This window comes from Chlamydotis macqueenii, chromosome 18, assembly GCF_036417535.1.
Source record: "Chlamydotis macqueenii isolate bChlMac1 chromosome 18, bChlMac1.mat, whole genome shotgun sequence".
NCBI lineage: Eukaryota > Metazoa > Chordata > Aves > Otidiformes > Otididae > Chlamydotis > Chlamydotis macqueenii.
Window position 1 is genome coordinate 13,574,411 of NC_141573.1, and position 15,316 is coordinate 13,589,726.

A 15,316-nucleotide genomic window follows, 5' to 3' on the forward strand; every position below is an offset into this window, starting at 1 on the left:
GAACGAATCACCAAGCAATATGCAAAATAAGACATTTATTCTTAGAAAAGCACTCAGGTTTATGTACAGTGAGCCACAGAGGATGAGTAAAATCACATATTGCTGTCTTCAAGATCCTTCCACTGTGCCTTCTTTGACAATGACTCGTGCAAGGTTTCGTGCAAGAGCAAGTCTCAGCATTTCCACTTTCACAGTCTCAATGTCATCATCCTAAAAGTGAGCAGAGTTTGGGTTAGACTGCTACACACAGTAATGAACTGGTGATAGGGTCTTTTCCTGGGTATTGGAAAGTAAGGATGCAGGTCATGAAGAGTGCATATATATTTACCTGTCATAGGGACCTCTTGAGAGAGCAAAAGCGACATTTCCTACTTTTTAGATCAACACAGGACAGCATTGCCAAGCCTTTCCTTTTTCTGGCAGCTGCAGAGATTTGCATGTGGAACAAATGGCTCCCTGTTCTGTGCCTGGAGTGTTTCATAGCTTGAGCTGTTAGGTGGCAGCATCTCAGCTTTGCATTGCCCATGCAATTTGCAATTATTTATCTTGGAAAAGCACCACAGTCTAATCCAAATCAGCAGGAGAGAGAGGACTGGAAGTACTGCTGTATTGCTTTTGTGTATATTTAAATATCTCTTCATGATGCCTCATTTGGCTGGCCTTTAAAAATAACACCCCATAGCAGCCTTGGTAACTCAGCCTCTCCCTCTTTTCTGCCCCTAGACAGGAATATAAATTTAGAGTTTGCTTTCCCCAACCCTCCCCACAGCCCCACTGATTCACTGTCCAGTTGTGCCCAAAACAGGAGCTACCTGGAATTTCTTCTTATCTGACTTCCCTGCTGTCAGGTCTTCTAGGCATCGCATCAACTCATAAGTCTGCTCTGCTGAAAATACAACCTGTGGAAATCAAAGTATTTACTAATAACAATCAAGTTTAAGGACATCACATAGTCTGAGAAGGTAACTTGACTGAGAGGAAGAGAATGCTTTCACACTCCCGCAGCTCCATTCTGACCCTTTAAATCACAGGATCAGAGGATAATTCAGGCTGGAAGTGACTTGGGAGGTCTCTAGTGCTCACCTCCTGTGCAAAGCAGGATCAGCTATGAGGTCAGAGTGGGTGCTCTAGGCTTTATCCAGTCGTGGGTCTGTAATTTCTAAATTGACATTTTCTTGATGGATCTTAAAGCAAAAATTTGGCTTAGAAGGAAGCACACTAGAAAAATTTTCAAGTACCAGAAGGAACTGGATGCAGTGTGTACAGCATATATGTATTCCACTGCTGTTTTCTAAAAGCAGGGAACCAAGTTAAGAGTCATTGTATCCTATCCTGGGTCATATGTGCTCCCACTGCTAGGACACTTAGATGGCTGTGGAATTCTGAACTGCCACGCGCTGTTCTTTTGCACTGGAAGTGCAAGTCCTGGCCTGGGGGCAGAAAGGGAGTCACCGCTTGTCAGGAAGAAAAGAAAGGGTGTGGGGGCGTCTGTTGTGCTCACCTCTTTCTGCTCCAGCAGAGGAAGGGCATCTGTCAGCAGGGTCATCCAGAAGGAGCAAGGAGCAATGTGAGCCGTCATCAACATCAAAAGCAGCTTGGCAGCTTCAGAGAACCGCTTCTCCCCATACAGCCGGTGGAATTCTCGGTACTTGCCTACACGTGGGTGTTGGTGAAGGGTAAAAGGCATCAGTGTCCGTCAGACTTGCTCAGGCCTGTGTTACTGGATGTCTGGTTGCTCCCATAAACCCTGAGTCTGGGGGAATGAGAATCTCGTGCACAAAGAAGGGTTAAAATAGATGCTGGCTGAAAAGACAGCCAAAAACCTGTTACTATTCTTGGTAAGGTTTACTGTTTGGACTAGCCCATTCGCTAACTGATACTGTCTGGTGCTGAGTGTTTGCAGGGTGAGCAACAGCACAAGGGGCTTAGAGAGACTGGTGGCATCTGCAAAAACCAGGAACGGGAGGGCAGAGGCGCAGAGTCAATGTTCTTTTTGATATCGCAGAATATCAGGAGGTCTGAAGGGCTTCATCGTCTTCCTAACTGTTTAAATGGAAACTGAGATCTTTGTTAATGTGGAAAGTTCTGCTTTCGTTAAGAATTAGATCAATATCCAGCACATGAGAACTAGCTGAGGATGAAAGTGAGTTTTATTCTGCAGCTTTGTTTGTATCCACTAAACTGTCAAAATACTGGCAGTAATGAGTTCCATTCAGATTCACCTTTGACTAAGGCTTAAGCTCAAGATAGACACACGTGAAAGTTGTTCAGCAAAAAATACACCTGATGTTTCTAATATCTCCAAAGGAAAAACAAGCAGAAATATTTTCAGCCCTTTCAGGATTTTTTTTCTAAAATGCAGAAAGGGAGGTAATTTCTCTATAAACACAACTGCACAACTAAACTACAAACCTTTGAGGCTGATACAAGGGTCAGTGGGTAACACTGGGTAGAGATATGAGGGATTACCAATTTGGTAAGTCACAGCTACCTTCTAGGCTTAATTTAGGACAAAGTTTAAATGAAAGAAATACTGTTCCAGTTTTGCAAGCTTAGACCAAATGGGAACAGATCAAATTCAGGATCACCCTCACTATACTGCTGCTATCAGCCAGAAGGGGGTCAGTCCAATTGCCAACAGCTATTCCAAATTCCTATTAGATTTTGACCTCAGTAATTTGGCTTGCTAACTGACACAGCTCCAGAGAAAGGTGCATTTTAGCTCAATTTCCTGTCTTAGTCCACTAATGAAAGGCCACAGAGGAGCTGCAGCCAGATGGGCAGGTGCCAGCCAGGAGAAGGAAGCTGTGGTATGCAGAGGAAACTAGCTGGAGGCCCTCCACTGTTATTTGGCACAACCGCTACAGTGAAAGGGTCAGAGAGAGATCTTACGTTTGAGTGACCCTGAAAACAGCACATGGAACCTACAAAAGATGTTGAGATTTTGGAGGACTTTATGAAGTTAGTAAAATTGTCGTACTGTCAAAATAACTTAAACCAGTGGTTTACTCTTCCAAGGAATCCTCCTAAGGTCTTCCAGATTGTGTTTGTTAATATTTCAAAGTCTCTCTACATAGTGATACAGTCTGGAAAAAGACTAAGAAAGGGGAAGCCTGTGGGTGTCAGAATTCAAGACTATCCTTCTCAAAGCAGTGCCAAACAGATGCCTACTGTGAGTGCCATTGGAAATGCAGTCTCCTGGTAGCAAAGCAGGCTGCGTCCCACATCACCTTCAGTCATTTTCTTTCCCCTTATCACTAAAACAGGATCTAGCCAGATGGAGGAAGAGACAAATCCAAACAATTCTGTGGAGTTAACTGTGTTCTAAGTAACAGAATAGAATGAAGACTGTAGACACTTCTCACCAAGAAATGTTAGCCGGTCACTAAGCAGCATGGATGGTCCCAAATTATCAATGAGGTCTAAGTCAGAGAAGCACCCCCTTTCACAATAGTCCTTCAGAAAGCTAGGGAGAAAGGAAAACACAATAAAAGCTTAGAGGGGAGAAGACTATTTACATTCATTTTCTATCTCCTCATCCCTTCCCAGAAAACTTTACCATATAACTGCATTCTATCTTAATCAACCTCCCATGAGGGTTTCAGAAGGCATCAGAACGTTTCCTGGGAGTGGCCAATGAACTGGTGCAATGTGCATTTACAGGACACTAACTGTTCTAGATTTTGTGGTAGTTGAGATCTCTTCTTTAAAAGGAATAAGTAAAGGAAGGAGCACAGGAAGCTGAGGCTGAAGGATGCATAAATAACACTCCCAGATCATAACAAAAGCTCTATTTTCCTGCTGTTTATCAACTTTTTTACACAGCAGAAACAAAAACGATTCTAAAAGTTTTTCATCTGTTTTGTCAAAGCCTTCATTATGCTGCATTTTTCAGAGCTGTTTCCTGTGATGGCTTTCTTTCACTTTCTGTTGAAAGAAATACAATGATTCCCACTCTGTCTTACCACTCCCTTTTCTCACTGCTAGAAGATAGCCTGGCCACCTACCCTAACTGTAAGTTTGAAGTTCTACTCTAACTTTGCAAAGGGATTGGTACCAGCCTATTTCCAGTTAGCAAAAAAACCCCAAAAAAACAAAAAAAACCCATGACATGGATTTTGGGAGATTAACAAGCATAAAGTAAGTTAACCATATATTTTGTCTAGGCCTAAGCTAAGTGTTAGAACATCCTTTTCAGTTTTATAACAACCCTCCTACCTCTGCAAGGGCAGATACTGTGACAAGCTTATATGAAACCAGGAACATGACAAAACTTTACTCTTTTTTACATACGTTATAATTGTGGCCTGAGATTTCTTGCAGAAATGGTGGCTTAAATGGCTCCCACTGACTTGTCTGGAGACTGTGTGGTGAACTAGACTGGTTAAAAATAATCTGAATAGAGCATGCAAGGGGATTATCCTCCACCCAAACCAGTCCCCTGGTCCACTGTATAGTCCATCAAACAGCTGTACCAGATGAAGTGAAAGGGCAGTGCATAAAGCTATTGCCAAAATAAATGTTTATCAAAGCAAGGTCTAAGAGGATCAAACTGTTAGATAAAGTCAACCTGTTTCATCTTGAGATTTCACTAAGTAAACAGTGTAGAAAAGAAACAGCTAGGGTACTGCAGATCAGAGTACTCAAGGATGTCATTTTCTAGTCCAGATGCAGGTACTTGGTCTGAGGGAAAGACAGTCCCCGTCTGCCTGCAGCAGGACCTCTTCTGCTCCATCGCGGGATGGCTTCTCCCCAGTCCTACCGCCCCACCATAGCAGCAGTCACCTGAGAGCTGGGCACCTGACTTAGCAAGCAGAGTCATCCGACTGAGACTCACCGATCTGATATTAGTGTAGCAAAAGCTGCATCCTTAGCTCTGATGCTCCACGACAGGGCAGAGCCCAAGCGATTATTCCGCAGAGCTTTCATGGCCATGATTTTACAGATGCTACGAACTTCAGAGAAGAGGGAAAGAATTAGTTTCAGTAGTTTCACTTGTATCACCACAAAATAGTGAGATTTAAGAATCAATCACCTTGTTCATGCATCTGTCTCTGCTCGCAGATCCTCAGCACTTTGAGAGCCTTCTGTTCTGTGTTCAGGGGTATCCGCTCAATATGAAGTTCCAAATATACCCTGCCATATTCTGGACAGTGGTCAAAGTAATCTACCCCCAGCTGCCACAGGCTGAGAGAGGGGGAAAAAAAAAAATCATCAAGCATTCCAACCATATAAACCTTAAATAAGCACAACAGTAAAGCCACAAGGAGAACCCAAATCTGCATTAATAACAGCTCTGATTAACTTAGTGTTCAGACCTAAAATGGCTTTTACTTTCTACAACATACCAGCTGCCTGTTAAACAACTTCGGAATACCTGGATCTCAAAAGTGCTTCGGTGCAAGTTGCTCTGTACCAAAAAAAGCCACAGTGGCAGGAATAATTCTGTCCTGGTCAATATGCTTGATGGGTTCTAATAGATAGCTTTTGTCTTTCCTTCAGGAAGGGAAACCTGCTAGTGTTGTACAATCCCTTGGGGACACCTTTGCTGAAATCCTAACAGTGGCTTCTGTAAGTTTTGCCTTTTTCTTCATGAATATGTAATTTTTTGTTTTGGCTACCTGTCCTCTGAGTCAAAAAAAAAAGTTGCTACCTGTGATGGGAGAAGAGTCCTGAGGCATACTCTAGCAGAAGGAATTCACGCATATTTGAACCAAAACTGGGGGGAAGAGAGAAAAAAGGCATTATTTGCATCTCATTGGAAAAACCTGCTGATCTTATTTCATAAGCACTTTTAATTTATGCAGCATGTTTTTTTCATAGGCTATCTTAACTAGCTTTGTACCTCAGGCCTAAACATGCTGGTCGGCTTTCTCCTTGAGAGCTGCCAAATATTTACAGCACTTAGCTAATAGAACTTAGAGGAAGTGCTTTAAGAAACTGAAACTTCAAGGAAATTCAGATAGCAAAATTCAATTGCTCAAACTTAAATTTATTAAAAGCATAAGTATGGAAACTTTTTTTAGATTAGTTTCTCACCGTTCCCAATAATCACAAATATTTGAGCCCTTGATTATATTTCAGATAAAATTATATTTAAAAAAAATCATAACACTGTGCTGAGGCACTGAGGAATACCATGTCAAATTCATCAGGTTAGCAACTACTGCTTCTCAGGGCATCCGGGCTGCCTGTAACTTCAGAGGCACACGCAGCACCTGTATTCTCCATCTTCTGTAAATGCCCAAAATGCTCCTTTTCAACCAAACTACACATGCTGTTTCAGTCATCCTTGCTGCTGGGTGTCTGAATAATCAATGCAAATAAATACTTACTACAGATTGTGAGATTGCAGGAGTTTGCAGTGATCCAGTAGGTCAGTCAGGTGAGCCACAAACCACCAGTTGCTCAGGGCAATGCTGTATTTGAAGCAAGCAAAAGAAAGAAAAAAAACTAAGCCTACCACTGCCAAGGAATGTGTCAGGTTTTCCACAGGCATTTCTTACCAATACTGTCCTGGTTCTGGCTAGGACAGAGTTAATATTCACCTGAGCTGGGAGGAGAACTGGAGCTGGTGGCCCCTATGGCTGGGGCACCCGGCTGGGATAGTTAACTAATGAGCTAACAGCTGGGGTTCATTTACCCAACTGAGCCCAAGGGCTGGTCCATCCCATCTGCCATCATGCTCAGTGTATCAGTGAGGAGGGTGCTGAGGGGAGTCTCCTGCTACTTGGAAGAAACTGGGTGTGGAGATTTGTGGTGAGCCATTATACTGTATTTGTATTCCATCACTGTTTTGTTTTCTTCTGCTATTGCTGTTAAATTTACTTTTTGTACAATCTCAACCAAGGTGTTTTTGCTGGGTTTTTTTTTATTTACCAGTTCTCCCTTCTGTCCCACTAGAAGGGTGGGGGAGTGAGAGAGACTGGGTAGTCTGGTCCCGATTGGGGCTGAATTATGACACAATACAGAAGCTATATTACAGTATGATGTCTGGTTGCAATGTCCCAGACCTAATGGAATACTTTTAATTGCTGCCTGCTTCACATATTTTTGCTAAATTATTTAAAAGGATGATCAGGTGGGCTGTACCCATATCCTCTACCCCAAATACTACCAGAGTGCATGCACACAGAAGTAAAAACTTCAAAACTCAACCTGCATTCCTTGATCACTTGATGCATCTCAAATTCAAAGGCTGCCATTAAGATCATGTCTAGAGGTTCAGGGCTGCTTTCTCCACCCAGGAACAGGTCCATACTAGACTGTGGAATGGGATTACAAGATGTGATAAATACAGAAGTTGTAAGATGGTAAAAGAAGACATTTGTTTGGCTGTAGCAGCCTCATTTAGGTTATTTTATGGGAAAGAATATGTTACAGAGACTAAACACATTAACAAAAAAGATTTTTTTCTTATTTTAGCATAAGAAAACTGGGAAAAAAAATTGTAGGAACAAGATGGGTAATATTACACACTGAAGAAACAGGGTCTTCAACAATTATTTGTTCACTGTATCAGTCTCCCAGTCCACTTACAAATTTTAGGAAATATCTTACAGGTATGTAATTGCTGTAAGCTGTCAACCCTCCCACAGTTATTCTTTAAGTAACCCTTGTGTGCAAGAAACGGTGGAGAAAACAAAAATAATTCTATTTCATGCCTGTGCATAAAACCGCAGTTCCATTGGCTTCACAGTTGGATGGGAATACAGGAGCTGGGTAACCAGAAAGTGGTACCAAGTAGTCATGAGTTCCTTTTTCTCCAGTATGGCATCCTCATCTCCCAGCAGAATCTAATGGGAGAAAAACAGAGGAGTAATTCTGCAAATTCAGCAATGTACACAGCTGCACTGTAACTCTTCAGAGGCATTACTCACATTTTGCAAAGTTGAAGATTTAACTAAATAACAAAGGACAAAGATCCTTCTCAGAGCCTAGTTTCCTAATCAGCCTTAAGGCCTTGAGAAAACTATCTGCACAGGCTTGCAAAGGCTGTTGCAAAACAAAGAACATAGTACAGAAGACTGGCCTGAAATCTGATTTAATGAAGAGATCATTCAGTGTATTAAAGTTACTTATGGCTACACAGGGCTCCTGAAATACACAGTATTTGTCCACAGTGTCCTTCCTTCCCAGCAAAAACACACCTTGCAGATTGATTCCATGTGGGAATTGGAAGCAAAAGTTCCATCTTGTAGATAGCGCTGACATTCTTCATGCCAGTGCTGCCATTTCAGCTCCATCTCAGTCAGTGTCTGAGTGTTGCCAAGCTAAATAGAGGACAAGATATATAAAATAAAGGAAACACCAAATCAAATCACAACAGGTGAACTCAGACGTAAATGTTAAAAAGCTAAACATGGGGCTGCCATAAAATTTTTCCTTGTCTGAGAGTTGCATTTGAGGTGTCTTATTCCATCCACCTAAATAAGGCAAAGGAGAAGACATGAGAGAGACCTGTGATGCAGCAGTAAATTTTCCTCTACAAGGAAATCACTGCAACAGAGGGAAAGTCTGCTGGTAAAGTCTTCAGAGAATATTCTATACAAGAGAATAGTTCGCAACAGGAACTGTTTCAGATAACTGGATAATGTATCCTGCTGCAAAAAATGATCTTTCATCATTTTGTCACCTAACAGGTTTTTGCCTGTATGGTTGGGTCTTCCGGGCAATTCAAGAACACAAATATTATTACTGTAAAGGATTAAGACTGAGATGTTTTAATGGTCAACAGGCCATGTCACGTTACAGGAGTGTGTTGGTTTTATATGGTGGGGGGATGGGGAGGGTACTATGGAGGCAGCTTCTGTAAGAAGCTGCTAGAAGTCGCTCCCCTTTGTCCGGTGGACTCAGCCAGGCCTAGGGCGGACCCACTGCTGGCCAGGGCCGAGCCAATTCATAGCAGAACGTTCTGTTATAACACCTCTGCGATAATGTATTTAAGAAGGGGAAAAACAAAACCAAACAAACAAAAAAAAAGAAGCGAAGATGTAAAGAAGTTGAAGCAAGGGGAGGTGTAGGCCTTGCGGCCCTCTGGCCTCTCGCCGGGCGGCCGACTGGGCCTGACTTGGCCTGGCCCAGCTGCAAGGAGTGGAGAAGAGATGAGATGTGACAGACCCTGAGAGGCATCTGCCAGCCTGTTGTGAAGAATTTTTTTGTGAGAGGAATGGCTGCAGACACCAGGGTCAGTGAAGAAGGCGGGGGAGAAGTAATGCTGCTCCCGGCCAGAATTCCCCTGCAGCCCATGGAGGACCCCACACCGGAGCAGGTGGATGCCTGAAGGAGGCTGTGGCCCATGGAGGGCCTGCACTGAGGCTGTTCCAGAGGGACTGCACCCCGTGAAAAGACCATCCGAGCTAGAGCAGTTCATCAAGGACTGTAGACCGTGCAAGGCACCCCATGCTGGAGCAGGGGAGGAACCTGGAGTTCCTCCCCCGAGGAGGAAGGAGCGGCGCAAAGCGACACGTGATGGACTGACCGTAACCTCCATTCCCTCTTCCCCCCTGTGCCGCTCAGGGAGGGAAGAAGGAGGTGGAGATAATGTTAAGCCTGGGAAGAGGGAGGGGTGGGGGGAGGTTATCTTGTTTTCTGTCTCATTATCCTGCTTTGGTTTTAATAATAAACAAATAGTTTTCCCCAAGTCGAGTCTGTTTTGCCCGTAATGGTAACTGTAAGGATTTCTCCCTGTCCTTATCTCACACCTTGAGCCTTTTTCTTATATGATCTCTCCCTGTTCTCTCGGAGGGTGGGGGCAGTGAGAGAGAGACTGCGCAGTCTGGTCACAGCAGAGATGAAATAGACTGGGCTAATACTGTCACCCTTCTTATTTCTTTTCCCAATGGAACTGCCTGAAAAAAAAGTCCACGTTATACATACACTGGGCACAGGCATCTTCTTCATCAAGTCGTCCAAGATTTTGTACATGTTCACCGATGTGGGATTGGCACTGGCTTCCTTGGCGAGCAAGTGCCGTGCTTCATCCATTCGGCCTTGCAGTACAAAGACATCCACCTGCAAAAACCAACTGTCTGTGAGCACCGCACTGGGCAAGGCTAGAAAGTACCCAGGAAGAGCATCAGAGGGGAATTTTAACTTGTGATTTAGGCAAGTCAAGTGGAGTTAAAATGCTTAAACTGTAAGCCCTGCTAATTCAAATACACAATGTAAGTCTTGGCCTCTACGGATCATAAAAGTGAAAAGATCAGGATGGGTATGAGGGGTAGAACTGATCATCAGAATGGCTTCATCTTACAGCCTCTACAGGCAGACAGCAGCAGTGTCCTCAGTATCAGTTTTTGAGATGTAGTCTAGTGTTGAGTGGGAAGGCAAAACATACAGGTGTGACTTCTCTTCATTTAAGAACTTTACAGGTGACTACACTCACCACATTCCAGAAGAGCTCGTGTTTTGATGGATTTTCACTGCTCAGAACTTCACGGACCATGTTGTCCACATCACAGACATGAAGTCGAACCCAGTCAAGGAGACGAAGCAGAAGGAGACCAGCTTTACGCAGAGAAGATTTCATTCTGTTAGTTCCCAACTATTTGTTCCCAAACTGCTATTTTACATGTTTCTGACTTTAATAGTTTGACAATCATTAGATGAGGTTTACTGATTGGATTTCTCTGTGCCACACTCAAATTACAAAGGAGTAGACTTCCCCAAGTAGCCAACCTGTGGGAGCACCAGGCTGCTGACAGATTTCATGTGGCAAATTTTAGACAGAATGGCAGCACAGTCCGGCAGAAAACCCTAACTAATTACTTGAAGAAATAATAGGCGAGTGATTCAGATCACAAATCTTGCGATGCCAAAAGACACATAGAATGTTTCTGTTTAATTTAGCATCATGTCATTATTATTAACTGAACATGAGAAGGAAATCTGGTGATTAACTTTTCTTCAGATTAAGTAATCTATAATTTGTGAATCTCTCTTCTGAATTCTGGGACTGTGCAAGTACCATATTTGTTTGCATAATCTGATTTCCCTAAGTTAAAGGATTTGCATCAGAGAATGCATAAACATTAGCTAGCATAAGCATATTTGATGCTTAACAATGTGTTTATGCTTAACAATGTGTTTATGCTTAAAAGTCAAATAAATTGGCAAAAACATTTGATATCTCTCTTCACTACCTTTTTATAAAAAAGCTAATTTAAACTGTAGCGTACTATATATGTGGGGAAAACGTAGACACTCGTCGTATCTCTAAAACATATTAAAATATGACACAATGGATGTTATATACATTTTAAACAAATAAATACGCAAACAAAAAGCCCTTCAATCTTAACACCAGGATAGTTCACTGCTCACCTCCAGCTGCTTCAACAAACAGAATCTCACACAGGTTCCAGATCAGCTCCATTGCAGAGAGAATAGAAACCTGAAAAAAAACAAGGCCATTCTTCAGATTTAGTAATTATTCCAGTTCGGTTTTTTTAGGCATTTGCTGTCCTTTCCAATTGGTCAGCTAAGCTCAGTTCTTACAGACTAGAGCAATGTCACATTGACATTTCAGAGATACAAATTAAAAGAGGGCATCAGGCCTCAACTTGTCTGCATGTTCACCTTAGAAAGTATCAAAGCTCTTTGTGTATTGAAATGCAATGATAATCTGTCATCAGTGGGAAATACAAACACTACAGAAAGTGTTATTTTCAGCCTTTTTGCACTCCTGAGACTTAACATTACAAACAGCAAAGTAAGGAAGAAAGAAAGGCCAATTAAGCAACATCACTGCAGCTAACAGAACAAAACTACCGTGAGCACTCTGCTCTTCCCATAACGCTCTCTTAGTATCTAAGGGTTCACTGTGAACATCTAGAGCTTGCCGCAGGGTTCAGATGCAGTTGATTGGAACTTTAGTGTTTGAAAGGTGAGTACTAGCCCACAGCTAGCTTTAAGATGACAAGAAAACATCACACCTATAACAACGAATATATGTTTTAAGAAATGGCAGTGAATCCAGACGTTCAGCATCTTTTTATTATCTTAGAAATACAGGAGCTGTTTATTCCATTTATTCTTGGTCACGAACTGCATCCAATATACTAATCCACAGCTAAATTTAAAATATCTTACTGCCACAGTGTTGCCCATGATTAATTTACTAGCCAGCGATTCACATTCTGTTGTGACTGCAGATTACCTGAGTGCTATACTGGCTGTGCAGAGCAGGGTCCCGGGTTGAAACTGAAGGAAGAATAAGCAAAGTCAAAGAGCAACATTTTTACCTTCTTTCGCAGCCCTTTCTGGGCTCATAAATACATACAACAATACCTGATCACTCATCAAGCACAGACCTAGATGAGTACACACATGGCAAAGCTAACTTTTATATAAATTTCTACTTATAACTTTAAAAAATAAACGTTGTGCAAATCTGGGTATAGCTAGAGGGCAAGGACGGAAGGGAAGGTAAAATCTTTCACTTTTTTGGGCAGGAGTAAGCTGTTAATTATTTGGACTGTTTCCCATAAAACTGCACCCAAGATATGAAAAGACTGCAAATCCCCAGAAAATCAGTTAAAACATGATGCAAAAAAAAAATCTCAGACTAGATTTACAAACCAACTTGGAAATCTCCAGGACAGAAATGGAGTCTCGATAATGACTGAAATCTATGCACGCTATTTTGCAGTCGCTGTAATACATTACAAATGAAATGCTATTTTTATAATCACAAATAGCTTTTCCTTTTATTGCAGCAAGAGAACAAACTTACTAGCTGCCTGGTGCATGTCCTCCATACAGGCTCTTATCACCGATCGGTAGTTTTTACTCACTTGAACCAATCTGCCAAACACAAAAAGGCCTCAATTAGAGAGAACTGCTTTGAGTTTTTAGTCTTATGCCTGTTGTCCACTAAAGTCTCACAAGTTTCTCTGACGCTCCTAGTACTTTGGTGAATCTAGTGGGAGTTAGCAAGGCTGTGTGTGGTGGCTTACACACGCCAGCTTTACACAGGCAAAGGAGCTGGTCAGCACTGTTACTGGAAGGATCAGGGCCTTGTTTTGTAAAATTACCCTAAAACTATAATTTTTTTCTGCACTACTGCTGGTTACAGCAGCTCTATGCAGTCTGGATTTATAATACAGAATCACAGAATTATAGAATAGTTTGGCTTCTAAGCCAGTCCAACCCCCCTGCCAGGAGCAGGGACATCTCCAACCAGATCAGGTTGCTCAGAGCCCCGGCCAACCTGGCCTGGAATGTTTCCAGGGATGGGGCATCCACCGCCTCTCTGGGCAGCCTGGGCCAGTGCTCCACCACCCTCAGTGCAAAAAATGTCTTCCTTATGTCTAACCTAACTCTACCCTCTTTTTGTTTAAAGCCATTACTCCTCATCCTTTCACAACTGAAGAGTCTCTCCCCACCTTTCCTGCAGCCCCTTTTAGGCACTGGGAGGCCGCTCTCAGGTCTCCCCGGAGCCTCCTCTTCTCCAGGCTGAGCAGCTCCAGCTCTTTGCCCGGCCGGAGAAGGAGAAGCAGCCGCGGGTGTTTCGCGGCCCATCCACTCACTGTGCTTTCCTTGACTTCCCCGCCAGCTCCTCCTCGCTCCGCTGCAGCCCGATGAAGATCCCGTGCGACTCGTTGAAAAGTTTCCGTAGGGTCTGGATGTAGATGTCCTGATCCTTGCGGACCACGAAGAGGCGGGAGGAGCTCGGCCCTGCCTCCCCGATGCCTGCAACGCACCCCGTCAGAGCCCCGGGCGGAGACGCCCGGCCTGGCCCGCCCTTGCCGCGGGACGGTGACCCACCTCTGCGGCCGAAGAGGGTCTCGCACACCAGCACCTCCGCGGGGCCCCAGGCAAAGCACAGCTGCCTGGCGCACGGGTCCGCGCCTGGCACCACCTGTGAGGGGACAGGGGCCCGTCAGAGGCGCCCGCACCGCCCCGCACCCATCCGCCCGGCCCGGCCCCCCGGCCCGCACCATCAGCGGTGGCTCCGCGTCCAGCTCCTCCATGGCGGCGGCCGCGCTCGCCTCTCGCGCGCCGCGGCGCGGGGAGGCCCCGGCGCGGCTGCCCGCGCCGCTGCCTGCGCTACCCGCGCCGCTGCCGGCCTCCACCCGCAGCCCCGCCGCGCTCCGGCGCTTCCTCGTCGCGCTGCTGGCCCGAGCGGAGGCGCCAGGCCGGGGCCGGGGGAAGGGGCCCGGGGAGGCTCTCCGCGGGTTCGGGGCAGGCGCCGGCTTCTCGCCCCGGAAGCGCTGCCAGCTCCAAAGGCCCCGTCCGGGCGGGAGCGGGGCGCTGCGCTCTCGGCGGGAGCTGCCTCGGGCGCTTCCCGGAGGCTGGCAGCGGGTGGCGGGCGGGGCCTCCGGAGCCCTGTCAGGCGGTGGCTGCCCGGCAGGGCTGGTGCTGCCCGGGGGTCTCAGCAGAGAGGCAGCAGGTGCCTCAGGCAGCACGGCGGGGCGAGCTCCCCTCCGAGCGGCCTGGGCGCTGCCGCGAGCATCTCGCTCCAGGGCTGGCGTGTGCCGTCGTACCCGGCTTGCAGGGCTGGTCAGTCAATATTGTGTTCACTTCATTGACTCCTCTGCTGTGTAATAACTGGTTTCTTTTACTTCTTTATGGGCTTCAAACACTTGCAGATAGATGAGCCTCCAGATTCTTGAAGGTGACATTCTCTGGAGTAGAGTTGCTGGAGCTCTCAGGCAAGCTCTTTGATAAAGCTGACAAATGAAATCATGTGCATTACAACTCCAATGTGTTGCCCACCGGTTGGAGAAGGGCTCATAATGAAGCATTAGATTGATCACAGCAGGTCAGGTTGCTGTGCTGCCAGGTGTCAGGAAGAGCACTGCTGTGCACATCTGCCGTATTAACTTACTCAGGGTCACAACATTTTTTCCTTTCCCTGCTTGGCAGGGGTCAGGGTGGGAGTTAATATGCCAGAGGGACTGGGCAGAGTTTGCCTGTGGAGGCTCCTGGAGACTGCCTCATCAACTTTCTGCTAACTGGGAGCTTGGGAACCAATGGAATGGAGCATTGGTAACTCAGTGTGATAAAACACTAACCACACACTGCTCCTTTCCTTCCATTCTGCTCTTCTTCCCTTCTCTGCATACTACAAACTTGTTCAATGATATATTTTTAAAGAAAAATACCAATGCTGTCTGGCTGAACTCGCAGCTAGAACAAGCCAATCCCTCTCAGACTGGTGCTTGTCAAAGAAGTCAAGAATAAATTTGTCAAGATAGCATAAATCATTTGCTGCTCTCATATGACAAATGTTGCATTGCTAAATTGTCTTATTTTACTTTATTGGCTGGTGTATCTAATTTCTAATAAAAAATAAAGCTGGCAGTTATCT

The 15,316-nt window shown here is 44.8% G+C and overlaps 2 protein-coding genes across 7 annotated transcripts in view; one reads left to right on the forward strand and one right to left on the reverse strand.

The window, feature by feature from the left end:
- GGA3 (golgi associated, gamma adaptin ear containing, ARF binding protein 3) overlaps positions 1 to 10,477 on the forward strand; it is a 33,040-nt gene extending 22,563 nt beyond the window's left edge. The window contains exons 17-18 of one of the 4 annotated variants that reach the window (XM_086762380.1): positions 5,503 to 5,571; positions 8,643 to 8,842. In XM_086762380.1, the coding sequence (XP_086618506.1) occupies positions 5,503 to 5,571; positions 8,643 to 8,711 (138 nt within the window). In that variant the 3' untranslated portion in view covers positions 8,712 to 8,842. Of the gene's footprint in view, positions 1 to 5,502; positions 5,572 to 7,425; positions 7,660 to 8,642; positions 8,843 to 10,363 lie in introns of those variants that run through there. The other 3 variants (XM_086762382.1, XM_086762381.1, XM_086762384.1) reach the window with 3 other exon arrangements.
- On the reverse strand, positions 21 to 14,043 carry NUP85 (nucleoporin 85). Of its 3 annotated transcripts, XM_086762390.1 has the most exons (19): positions 13,944 to 14,043; positions 13,771 to 13,864; positions 13,533 to 13,695; positions 12,737 to 12,807; positions 12,161 to 12,204; positions 11,326 to 11,395; positions 10,388 to 10,509; positions 9,880 to 10,014; positions 8,151 to 8,273; positions 7,665 to 7,796; positions 7,159 to 7,265; positions 6,336 to 6,419; positions 5,654 to 5,719; positions 5,036 to 5,187; positions 4,838 to 4,955; positions 3,366 to 3,466; positions 1,502 to 1,653; positions 813 to 899; positions 21 to 210 (listed from the first exon to the last, which is right to left on the reverse strand). In XM_086762390.1, the coding sequence occupies exons 1-19, from the start codon at positions 13,974 to 13,976 to the stop codon at positions 109 to 111; spliced, it is 1,956 nt and encodes a 651-aa protein (XP_086618516.1). In that variant the 5' UTR covers positions 13,977 to 14,043; the 3' UTR covers positions 21 to 108. The 3 variants fall into 3 exon arrangements, with proteins under 3 accessions (XP_086618516.1, XP_086618514.1, XP_086618515.1); XM_086762388.1 differs by having other exon boundaries at positions 13,533 to 13,864; positions 13,944 to 14,034; XM_086762389.1 differs by having other exon boundaries at positions 21 to 719; positions 13,533 to 13,864; positions 13,944 to 14,034.
- Positions 14,044 to 15,316: the final 1,273 nt, after the last annotated feature.